Here is a 13,121-nt window from a genome sequence, read left to right as displayed (position 1 = left end):
GGTGGCTGCAGGGGAAATTATAACAGACAAAATAAGTGTGCACCTGCCACACACCCCCCACAGAAACCTGTTTCCCCTCCACCATGCCCACTTACATCTGCTCACATAACCCTTCCCCCTTGACTAAAGGTCACTGAGCCCAGAACCCCGCCAAGTTTCAACCCAATTTAACAACCACCAAGTTATGCACAATTCCTCAATCAACCACACATAAATTCTGTTGCCAATGTGTTGATGACATATCTTAACAGAGGAAGATTTTAATGGGCATGCAATATCATTGGATTCTTGGGCAGCTATTTTGTTCTCTGCCCCATTGGCAGGTCAGCAGTCCTGGGTTTTCAGTAATAGTGCATAACTCACTCTGCTCTTTTTGATAATAAAACTTGAGGCAGGTTATAGGCAATCCAGAACACGTTGCATAATGCAAACAGAATGAACTATGTGTTGGTAATGACAGGACACAAATTTAAGATGATTGGCAAAAGAGCCAGACTCGACACAAGGAAAATATATTTTTTACACGACGAGTTACTATGATCTGGAAAGCACGACCTAAAAGAATGGTGAAGCTGATTCAATAATAACTTTTAACGAGAAATTGGATCAAATACTTGAAAAGCAGGACTATGGGGAAAGAGCACGGTAGTGGAACTAATTGGATAATTCTTTTCACGAGTTGGAATGGGCACAATGATTCTAAAGCAAGACCTTAGGAGCACCTGCAAATTCCCTTTGACTGCACCTTTCAAACCTGTGACATCTACCACCTAGAAGGACAAGGGCAGCAGATAGATGGGAACACCATCAACTGGAAGTTCCCCTCCAAGCCACTCACCATCCTGACTTGGAAATATATCGCCGTTCCTTCACTGTTGCTGGGTCAAAATCCTGGAACTCCCTCCCTAACAGCGCTGTGGGTGTACCTACACCACAGGGACTGCAGCGGTTCAAGAGGCCAGCTCACCACCACCTTCTCAAGGGCAACTAGGGATGGGCAATAAATGCTGGCCTAGCCAGCGATGCCCACATCCCACAAGCCAATTTTTTTAAGAAATGAAGTTTCCACTTTAGGTGCAATCAGGAATTTGCATCCACGTGTGTTTGCAATCAAACTTGTTCAGTTGCACTTCACGTTCGCACTAAAATTCATTTGCATAATCACAAACAAAAACTTTGCCATGACCAGTGTAATCAGCAAGTGTAACTGAGCATAATTATTTATTTTATTTTTCTATTAGAGAAAACTCCTTGATGTACTTAAGAATGGTAACCTGTGTAATTTTATTATTACAGCTGAAAAAGGGGTTATCACCAAAAATAAGCATATTAATAAGGGTGACTAGTCCTCCACCTGCAAGTAACCTGATGTAAAATCACTGAAAATAACTTTAAAAACTGAGCCACTTAATAGTTCCATTGGTACACACTACTCAGTTTCTGAGTAAATTAAACATTTTTATGTGGAAAATCTTCAAAAATCTGCCTACCAGTACTTATGTATCTAAGACAATGAGCGTAATTTAAGAGTCTTCCTGAACCAGCACAATCAATGGAATTTCATTATTTCGACTAGGGCTACAGCTAGTTTTTTGAGCTGGGCCTGCTTCAGCTGAAGTGATTTACGAACAAGTGAAAATGAACTCGGAAAACTTGAGCGCAAGCTGTTTAAATTCTGTGATTTTTTTTTGCAGTGATACATACGGCCAAGTCCTTCATTAATAGATGCATTCTGCATTTTTTTACTGTGATTAAAGGGGTACCATTTCACACAAATGTGTTTGACAAACCTTTTAAACTGTAAACAGAGCTTTTTTAATACAACAGGCAGTTAAAAATTGATCACAGAATAATGGTACTTATATATGTTCTGGGGCCCATGACTAGCCCACCTCCACTTTGCCCGTGGGCATCAGTTAAACTGTGGATCACTGGGGATCATTTTAATCCTACTTACTGGGAAGGAATCCCACAGGATCAGGTGGAATGGTGGTTTTACACCCCATCCATGGAGAGTAAAACTGGACAGGGTGTATAGCCAACATTGCATCCAATCCTGTTAGTTGCCCGACAATTGGGTTAAAATTAGGTCTGGCTGTGGAGTGTTGGTACCCAGAGCTGGCACTCAGTGTCGAATGTGAGAAAACAAAGAAATGTTATGAGGAAGGGCGTTATCCCACCTCCCACAGAGCAAGTACAAAAGGTCTGTAGCAACCATGGGGCCTAGTTACAGCTCATGCCATTTTAATAGAACCCACAGGTATGGAATTTCCATTCTGACCCCTTGGCCTGGCCTCCCAGCACAAACTGTACAGAGTGGTACAGCTGAAACTAGACCCTCACCACGTACGATATTGAAGAGTGAACTTTGAGAGACAATTCTTTGGTTTCCATGTATTTTTGAGAGATTGTCAAATAACCACAGATTTTTCCATTGGAGCAGAAACTTAGACTTACTCTTTGTGCTTTTGTATTTTCAGAACTAACTTGTCAAAGTTCAGCAGACAATCGGAAATGGTTACAGCGATTCGCCCATTGTCACAGGCTGTAAGAAATCAAAAGTTCATGTACAATATCATGTCAAGAATTATACAGGATCTACCTGGGGTACAGTAGAGGGGTCAATAACCAGGGTGCATAGATTTGAGGTAAGAGTAGAAGGCTAAGAGGGGAGTTGAGAAATTTTTCACCCAGAGGGTAGTGGGAGTCTGGAACTCACTGCCTGAAAGGGTGGTTGAGTCAGAAGCTCTCGTAACATTTAAGAAGCATTTAGATATTCACTTGCGTTGCCATAGCCTCCAGGGCTTTGGGACAAGCGCTGGAAAATGGGATTAGTGTAGTCAGGTCTTTGTTGACCGGCGCAGATACGATGGCCTCCTTCTGCACTGTAAACGTCCAGAGTCAGTCAGTCATTTCATTGGCTGGAAATCCAGACTGATGCAGTTCTTGACAAGATGCCCAAAAAATAGGACCTCACACAACTGTTTTTAAACAGTTGGATGAAAAAATATTTTCCTGATAAAGTTTCAGACGAACTGTTGTTATGATGTGGCAGATGATGTGTGCCAGGCGGATCAAGTCTACAAGGGAAACTTGATCTTACAGTCACAACTGTTTTGCAATTTGTATTTTATTTCAAGGTGGGTGCCCTGAATTCAGAAGTAATAAAACTACCAGAACTTCAGGGGTTTTCAGAAAATTAAATTAAACATTTATTAACAAAAGAAAAGATTTTAAGCAGATACATAGGTCTACAAATTACTATTATAATAACTCCTAAAACCCCTAATTAATCTGGCTTTCAGTTACACCTCCATTAAGGCAACAATAAAAACAAATAGGTTTAAACAGACCCGGGCAAAGCAACATGATACCCTGGACAGCAGAATTCAAAGTGAGTTTTCTCAGCTTTGGTTCCTGTAGGCAGCAATTTGATGCACAGAGGCTGGAGGCTTTTCACACTTGTGTTAGATCTTAGAATGCCTTCTCTGTTACACATAGCCTTATCCCCTTTATACATGTTTCTCCCTTTTTAATGCAAATTCCATTGTTCTGATATGTCTTTGAAACTTTACCTTTCTCATAATACAAATCTTTTCTTAGTACTAATTTTATCAGTAACCTTTGGGAAAAATAAACACACTGTTTGGCTTAGCTTCTTCTGGCTAGGTGTAACATCTTACTATCTCTTTGAAATTCAAACTACTTTGATTTATCTAAAAATACAAATTTTCCTTGCACCTCACATTCTAAAACTTCAGCCATGTTTATGTATTTAGCATTTCAAACCTAGCTTCTTTTTGATGACTCAAAGCCTCTGGACCAGCTGCCTCCAATTCAATTAAATCACATACACACACACACACACACACACACACACACCTACAGAGAAACTATCCAACCCCTACTATTAATCCACTTTTACAATAAGCCACAATAAAATTATGAAAATTATTATATTTTCATGACACTGTGCTGCACGTACACAAAGGTGTCTCCAGGTTATTCATAATCACAAGGTTTGTGTACAAATTATCTATCAATTTTTCTCAATTGCCTAAATCCTGACCAACCATGGTATAAAGATTATCAGCAAAAACAAACCATCATCAGGAGGGACAAAATGGGCACATTTTCTGTATGAAGTAGCTCTACCTCTACCCACCATTACAAGAGATAAAATAGTTGCAGACTCAGTATTTTACCTCCAACAATTCCCTCTCTCATGGTTAAAAGGACAGGTCTCAGTTGTCTTTTTCAAAATTGTTCATAGTGACTCCTTTAGTACTCTCTTACATGGTTTCCTCATTGTCCTTCATCACAAGCCTCAGCTATTTCAAACTCAAGTGGCCAGAGTCCTGCCGACCTCCACCATTTCACCTCTCCCACCCCACTCCAACCCTCCATGCCCACCCCTGTATTTAAGCTTTGTTTCCCTACTTCTAAATTACAGCTTCCACCCTATTCTCTCCCTCCCAATACCAGGGGTTAATCATTCAGCCTTTAGTCTCAAATTCTACCTCTACCTTTATCCCTCTCACCTAACCATCAAAAACTTCCAAAGAACCTGTTTCTTAAATCATGCCTTCAATTCCCCATCCTCAAATTCCCATGCTTTTTTCACAGTGCCAATTTCCCCACACTTCTCACAACACCCACCCATGCTGCAATGTGCCTGATTGTCCCTATACCCACCTCATCCCCTCCAATGACGCAGGCCTTGTGATGACTAGGCCTAGGCTCTGTCCCTCACAAAGCCCATGGCAGGTTCTAACATTACCCTAAGTCCTGGCCTAATTGCTGATCCACTTTGTTTTTATTGATTCTTTCATGGGATGCGAGCATCACTGGCAAGGCCAACATTGGTTGCCCAGCCCTAACTTCCCTTGAACTTAGTGGCTTGTCACACCATTTCAGGGAGCAGTTAAGAGTCAACCACATTGCTGTCGGTCTGGAGTCACATGTAGGCCAGACCAGGTAAGGGTGGCAGATTTGCTTTCCTAAAGGGCATTAGTGAACCAGATGGGTTTCTACAAGCCTATTGAAAAGGATGAGAGTTTTTGGAGCCCCGGCAAATGAACGTATATGAAGGTGAATCAAAAGCAATAAAAAGTGCATTCCCTTAAAAAAAATGTTGAAATTATACATCAATATAGAAAAAGGTTTAGACAGAATAACAGATGAGTCTGACCTGCTATTCCATAGAATATTAGTTATCACACTCACCTAAAGTTACAGCAAGATTAAGATCAGTCTGGGACTCAATTTGAAAATCCAGTGAGTGATTTAGATTTAACCTAAGAAAAGAATAATTGAAGGATGCTGAGGTAAATCCAATCACAGTCCAATAGAGTTACATGCACATAATCACTTCTCTGATTAACGTAATCCCAATGCCACAAAACTTACCCCTAAAAGCAACATGCCGGGTCATTTAACATTCAGACAGCCAACAGGACATAGCCTCAATTTCATCAACATTTCTTCAAAAGCATGCAAGTGATGCAAGTTACCTCCCTCAACCTTCTGAATCTACGAGCTTTTAAAAGCCGAGCTTTGTATTGTCTAACTACTCTGTCATTTTACCTCAATTTTGCTCCTCAATCAGGGTTTCTCAATGTAAACAAGCTCAAATCAATAAAAAAATGCTAATTGCAATTAAGAACTAATTAAAGTGTACTTACTAATGCTAAGGGTTTAAAGATCAAGGGGTAGAGATCGGTTGCAGGCTGCTTTTAGGGTCCATACCCAGCAACAAGTTCACAGTGCATGCCAGTAGGTACTTAAGATGGGCACTTAAAATGGGCATTGTGCGAGGAAGGGGCCTAATACCTACTTTAGGTGGCTACTAGGGCCACCTGAATAACAGCTTTGACAAGTATAGCACTGGGACCGTGCAAGCCATCCATTGCTTATGACCACTGTGCCTGTTTTACACCTGAAAAGCAGACAAAACCTGGCACTGTCATTGCTAAATGTTTACAAGAACACCATTCAAAAAAAATGGAGAAATAGTGGCAGCTTTAACACGTTCCCTGTTCATAAGTTTTCATACAATGGGAACTAATCAGACTTTTGGACCATCACTGGGGCTTTGCTTCTGAGCCTGCAGCAACGTTAATGACAACATTTATTATTTTAATTATGTATTAATCCAACATCTTTATGTTGCTGACACACATTCTAAAACCAGGTTTTACATTAACCAAAATTCTTTGTAATTGTTTGACATTTATGAAGGGATTGGATGATGCAACACTCTGCTCAAAACAAGTATTTTTTTTGTGGGCATCACTGACAAGGCCAGCGTTTGTTGCCCATCCCTAACTGCCCTTAAACTGAGTGGCTTGCTGGACCATTCCAGAGGGCAGTTAAGAGTCAACCATGTTGCTGTGGGCCTGGAGTCACATGTAGGCCAGACTGGATGAGAGCAGATTCCTACCCTAAAGGACATTAGTGAACCAGATGGGTTTTTACAACAATGGGTGATAGTTGTTATGGTCACTATTACTGAGAATAGTGCTTTATATTCCAGATTTATTAATTTAATTTAAATTCCACTAGCTGCCGTGGTGGGATTTGAGCCAGGTTTGCAGAGCATTAGCCTGGGCCTCTGGTTACTAGTGCAGTGACATTACCAATACTCCACCATGTCCCCGTTAATTTAGTAATTTATAGTCTTTATCATCTTCAAAGATTAACACTAGCAGCCACAAAGGGAGCTAATTTCATGGTTAACACTGTAGTTGTCATTGATACTTTAACATCTTACCACTTGCCTATTCACGTAATTTTGAATCTACCAGAATATCTGAATCCACCAGAATATTCATTACACTATATACACCATGCTGAGTAATTTGATATAATGCCAGATGGAAGTGTGGTTAGTTTCTGGAGTCTATTCAATAGGGAGTTATCTCTTTGTTTACCCCATCTCCTTTTCAAAATGATGTCCACCCGTTTGAAGGATATTATCCTTATGTACAAGTGCTTAACAACTCTCTTTCATTGATCCAAGCTCACACAATATAAAAACATAGGGCTGTCCTTCACACATCATCCATCAGGGGCATCCCCGCCACAGCCATTCTTGAAAGCCCCAGTGTGATTCATTGGCCTTCAGGCAGTTAACTACCAGGCATCAGGGTTTCCATCCCTTTAAAAGTGGAGATCCCGCATCCAAGAGCTGTTGACCAATCAGAAGGCTGGTGTCTAGTCCCAGCAGCGCCACCGGAAGTGGTGGCCACTGCTGGTACTGCAACCTGTTCCAAATAGTGAAGATGGAGGTGGCCCTGGAATTGAGGTAAGGCTGTGGGGCTCAAGTGGCCAATCAGGCTGGTCCTGGCGAGGTGCGAGGGGTTGGTCATTGTGGAGTGCTGGAGGGAAGTCCTTCAGTGGGGGCAGTCTGAGATACTGGGGGGCCTTCCGAGGTCCACAGTGTGCCTGATGTGGTCATTCTTTGATCACTTAAAAGCTTCAATTGGTCTCCAGGCTGGAAGCCCGTCTTCGACCTCTTCCACCCCTGACTTTATCGGAGCAAATCAGGAAGATGCGGACACTCCATTCCTTACTTCCCCTTCCAATTCTATGACCACCACCACCTCCCAGTCCACTCCCGAGGGCAGCATTAAATTCTGCCAATAATTCACATTGAAAATCAACACTGCATCACTGGCCACTGTTGTGGAAATAATACATATTTCTCCGACCTCCCCCAGCAAGAACTTTAACTACTATTTTCTAACATTTCCTTACTCCTTTCCCATGGCCTTGACTACTTGACCAAGAGGGAAGACTTGTTCTCAGACCTCTCTCATCTTGAACCTCTTTCATTTCATTCTATAACTGATGATTAAGGTTTGCTTGTCAATACAGAATGACTTGACTACTCACCTCTGGGCCTCATCACTGGGGGTAGGGGAGGGGCAGAGATCGGGGAGGGGACAGAGAGGAAATCATTCATAGCAACAACATCCAACTACTCTGCACCAAACTATATACTTATTTTCGTCTTGTTATAAATCCAAACACAAAGATTGCTTAGTTAAAATTGAATACTTGCAGCCAGTTGGAGTATGCATAGTTCATGGTCCCTTTGAAGGCAACAGCCACATTCTGGATAGAGATTAGGATTCCTTTCTTATCACTAAGGTCAGCGTCACTCTTTTCCAAGGACATGTTGTTTATCTGCAAACTCAAAAAACACAGAGAAATATCCTTTTGTAAACTACTTTGGTTTAACTGATTTATATACAACCTCCTGAGGCCTTTTAAGGGAACAGGCAGAGACTTATTTCCATTTTAGATTGGAGGAATTTGCATCCATGCCCAATTCATCCTTCAGCTTTGTATGGCCAATTCAGAACATGGTCACTTCAGTGCACTCAAAGGTTGGCGCAGATTAAAACGTTTACAAAACCAACTGTGTAATTCAGTTTGGTCAGCCTTGGTTCATTAACACTCTTATGTTTGAGTCAGCAGATCATGTGTTCAAGCCACATTCCAGGATTTTGGCCCATAATCTAAGATGGCACTTCTGCATATCATTGAGGAAGTACAGTGTCTACCACTTATTACAAGTGATCTGCCTGCCATGCGAGTTGTATGGTTTAACCCTCCATCTGCAATAATGGTAATGTTGAGAAGAATTAAAATAGACTTAATGTTAAACTGTCAATAGCTAAGTATATAATTGACCAAGATTCAACTACTGCTTTGTAGACGTGTGTATTGATTTTGGATATTTTACAATGTTCCTTAGGTAAGTATGGGCAGAAAGCAGAAATATAAATGAGCGAAGTACATGTGCAAGGATGTAGTGGCCATGCTTATACTGTAATGAGGTCCTACCTCCATTACTGCAGACAATGCTGAGCAATGCAAGCTGTAACCCAACAGCAAAGGCTATTAAGTTTACAAGGTAATGGCATCTTAATAAGGTGTAAACTAATGAGCGAGCACCTATTTCTGTTCAAAATACTTAGCGCGCTTAGCACACTTTCACTGTCAACTTTGGAACTGGCTACAATGGAAATGGAAACTGCTTCACGCTTTTTGCCTGATTTAATCAAAGGCAGTGTAAATAGTGGCGACACAGCCATTTTGGATGGGATATTAAACCCGTCTGCCCTCTCAGCTGGATTAGAGAAGGTTTTAGGGTAATATCTGAAGGGCAGGAGAGTTCACCTATCCAATTTCAATCAATACCAACAAAAATCAGATTAATTGGTCATTCATCTCATTGCTGTTTGTTGGATTTTATTGTACACAGATTAACATGCAAAACAACAATGTCTGTACTTCCATTGACTGTATGGTCTCTTAGGAGCTCCTGAGGACATGAATGGTCTGAAAATGGAATGCAAATAAAATAAAGAATGTTAAAATTGATTTATGTTAAATAGAATATTGCTGTTTTATTATTTTTCTTTTCTCTGCCCACACCTATATTGTTGTTTATCTGATGATGTAATTTGCTTTTCTATCAATGTACATTTTTTATATCCTTTCATGGGATATGGGTGTCACTGGCTAGGCCAGCAGTTGCTGTTTATCCCTAATTGCCCTTGAGAAGGTGGCAGTGGAGCCGTCTTTTTGAACCGCTGCAGTCCATGTGGTGTAGGTGCACCCACAGTGCTGTTAGGAAAGGAGTTCCAGGATTTTGACCCAGCGACAGTGAAGGAACGGTGATATAGTTCCAAGTCAAGATGGTGTGTGGCTTGGAGGGGAACTTTCAGATGGTGTTCCTATGCATTTTCTGCCCTTGCCTTCTAGGTGCTAGGGGTCACAGGTTTGGAAGTTGCTGTCGAAGGAGGCTTAGCAAGCTGCTGCAGTGCATCTTGTAGATGGTACACACTGCAGCCACGGTGCATCAGTGGTGGAGGAAGTGAATGTTTAAGACGGTGGATGAGGTGCCAATCAAGCAGGCCATTTGCCAAGCCTCTTGAGTGTTGTTTGAGTTGCACTCATCCAAGCAATTGGAGAGCATTCCATCACGCTCCTGACTTGTGCTTGTAGATGTTGGACAGGCTTCGGCGAGTTATTCACTGCAGAATTCCCAGCCTCTGACCTGCTCTTGTAGCCACAGTATTTATATGGTTGGCCTAGTTAAGATTCTGATCAATGGTAACCACCTAGCATTTTGATGGTGGGAGATTCAATGATGATAGTGCTATTAAATGCCAAGGATACATCTGAGAAAAATATAATTTGTTACTTTGGTCTGTAATAGGTGATTTCACAACATAGTATATACTGGAGTGGTCAGGATTGCCCGGTGGGTATCCTAAACTACTTCCAGCCTATACCCCCATTCACAGTCTCAGTCATCTTACACATTAAGTATGAATTTTGTTCCTAGGAGGAACAGCCCAAACTAATAGTTGCTGGCAGCTGTTCATTGCAATGAGCACAGAGAGTTGAGAGAGAAAATCCAAACTGTAAGATGAGAAATTTCAAATCCCAAGATCTGAAGTAAATTGACGCCTTTAGAAGATGATTTTGAAAAAAAATATTCATTCACGGGATGTGGGCTTCACTGGCGGGACCAGCATTTATTGCCCATCCCTAGTTGCCCTTGAGAAGGTGGTGGTGAGCTGCCTTCTTGAACCACTACAGTCCATGTGGTGTAGGTACACAGTGCTGTCAGGAAGAGAGTTCCAGGATTTTGGCCCAGGCCAAAAGGTGGGTGATTGAGGTGAGAGAGATATTAACTGTGTGGTTTACCCAACTCCAAACGTCCTCGCCCACCCTCATGAGGGATTGTGAAGAAGTAAAGTGTTCCCTATCCTTAAGGTAGGGATCACCAGATATCTGTAGGTAGAGTTTACACAGATTGGGATGAAAACAGAAAATGCTGGAAATGCTCCGCAAGTGGTGTAGCATCTGTGGAGAGAACAGGTTGAGCATGGATTGGTCAAAAGGGTTACTCTGCATTTTTGTTCCTTTGAAAGTAGAAGTGCATTCTGATTCACTGGATACTGTGATGAATTTCAATATATCATAGTGTTCCGAGCTGTAGAATTTTGTGCATACAAAGGTACGAATTAGGAGTAGGAGTAGGCAGGAGATGGGCTGTATTATAGGAGGCTTTGGTTTGAGTAAAGCATGAAATAATTCATCAAAATGTGCAACTACCAAATTCAGTTCACACTTAAGATACACACAGCCAAATGCAAACAAAGAGCTTAAAGACATTTCAAGCAACTTACTTTTTAAAAATATATGAAACTGAGCCTAGAAGCAGAATAGATTTCTTCCCTTCTATGTTAGGGAATGAAGCATGACGAAATACTGCCTGGATCACATCACTGGTTTCTTGGTTGACTAGAAAACACGGAGTTTGAAAGTTTCATTAAATTGTTCTGAATATTCTCCCAGTTCAAACAATACACTCAACAACATCATGTCAACCCAAACTCTGGGAGCAGCCAAACTAAACAGACTCAGCTATGAGGGTTGTTACAATGGTTATCTCAGTGAGCTGGTGAGTTGTGTGACATTCAGCCTCAGGAGGGAAACGCTTCTTGCAGCACAAACCTAAAACTAGAACTTTATCTTAATCCTAATCCAGTACAAAAGAGGATTTAGCCAGGTGATAACTCTTAAAATATAAATTTACATACAAAATAAACTGAAGGAATTATCCTTCTGGATATTATACTGTCTATTTAAAATAATGCCTTCAAACTGCACATTGTATATTGAAAAGTAAATTAACTAGCATTAAGGGAAGGAAATCTGCCCTACATGTGACTCCAGACCCACAATAATACGGTTGAGTCTTAAAAATGCCCTCTGAACAAGGGCAATTAGGGATGGGCAATAAATGCTGTCTTAGCCAGCGATGCCCACATCCCATGAACGAATAAATGTAGTAGCGAATCCTTGGTGCAGACTCTGAAGTGAGTAAAATGAATGCTCCCACGTTATAGAGGAAATGGGTTTTCATGCACCTACTGGCAGAAAGTGCATATGGAAAATAAACTCGAGCGGACCCACTCAAATTCAGAACAACGCAGTGTCACCGAGTTCCGCAGTAACTTTCTGATACTAACCCCAGCTGTTTCTCATTGATAGCAAACACCGCGATCTTAATCTGCAAAACTGTCGGATTTATCTGACCACTCCCGACACACGGTCTAAACATTCATGTCATGTCACCTCAGGGGAGCGTGCGTGGGGGGAAGATCGCCGCTTTTATTTTTTTCGCCACCCACCCGAAGGAACTTACGTACTAAACCCGCTTCCTTGGTAAATCTGCAGACAATCCCCGTGCTGTGCATGGATGAAGCTGGGGATCCACCGTCGCAAGAAAGTGAGGCTGCACTCAGGAATACAAACACCGGAGTGAGCTGTCTCAACAGGAACATGTTTCCACCTGAGTGTGGCACCGTTAGCTCTAGCGCTGGATGGAGGCTCAATGTGCTGCTGTCCTGAATGCTACCAGGCTTTGTTATCTATGGTACAGAGCTGAGTTGTATTCAGTCACACTGCAATCCTCTCCTGGACATGATGCATTTCCTGCATGTATAAAGTGCAAATATCCTCACTTGTTTTTTTTTTAAATCACCTTTTGACCTTTTTACAATAAACATTCGCAGCAGCCAGCCATCAGATTAACTCTTTAAAGTAAATTGAGCCAGACCCAAAATTGTAAATACGTTGTAAATTTCAAGGTCACGTTAAATATCCCACGTCTTTTGATGGCACCAGAAGCGGTCGGATGCAAACCCCTAAAAGGATCCAGATATATCAACTTCTTTTACACGTTAATCCTCCGTTTAAACTAGTTTACACGGTGAGTGAGGCACATTCCTCTCACCACCGTGCTCTTAAAGCCGACTCCAGTGATCAGGAGCGTTGCCCCTGTTATTTAGTTGATCGAGCTGTCGTTTTAAACAAAAAACTACTGCGGATGCTGGAGTCCAAGGACGCCTTCAATCATCCAGATCACAGAGCTGAGTTGTATTCAGTCACACTGCAATCCCCTCCTGGACATGATGCATTTCCTGCATGTATAAAGTGCAAATAGCCTCGCTTGTTTTTTTTTTAATCACCTTTTGACCTTTTTACAATAAACATTCGCAGCAGCCCACCATCAGATTAACTCTTTAAAG

General features: G+C 41.6%; 1 protein-coding gene across 2 annotated transcripts in view; it reads right to left on the bottom strand.

Annotated features, from left to right (window-relative positions):
• cetp (cholesteryl ester transfer protein, plasma) overlaps positions 1-12,521 on the bottom strand; it is a 32,630-nt gene extending 20,109 nt beyond the window's left edge. Inside the window, exons 1-5 of one of the 2 annotated variants that reach the window (XM_078544135.1) lie at positions 12,236-12,521; positions 11,214-11,328; positions 8,066-8,197; positions 5,227-5,297; positions 2,458-2,545 (exon numbers count right to left, since the gene is read on the bottom strand). In XM_078544135.1, the coding sequence (XP_078400261.1) occupies positions 2,458-2,545; positions 5,227-5,297; positions 8,066-8,197; positions 11,214-11,328; positions 12,236-12,374 (545 nt within the window). In that variant the 5' untranslated portion in view covers positions 12,375-12,521. Of the gene's footprint in view, positions 1-2,457; positions 2,546-5,226; positions 5,298-8,065; positions 8,198-11,213; positions 11,329-11,751; positions 11,967-12,235 lie in introns of those variants that run through there. The other variant, XM_078544134.1, reaches the window with a different exon arrangement.
• Between the last annotated feature and the right edge of the window lie 600 nt (positions 12,522-13,121).

The sequence above is a fragment of the Cetorhinus maximus genome, chromosome 6, assembly GCF_964194155.1.
Source record: "Cetorhinus maximus chromosome 6, sCetMax3.hap1.1, whole genome shotgun sequence".
Taxonomy (NCBI): Eukaryota; Metazoa; Chordata; class Chondrichthyes; order Lamniformes; family Cetorhinidae; genus Cetorhinus; species Cetorhinus maximus.
Note: the sequence above shows the minus strand (reverse complement) of the source record. Positions and strands in the feature narration are given on the sequence as shown.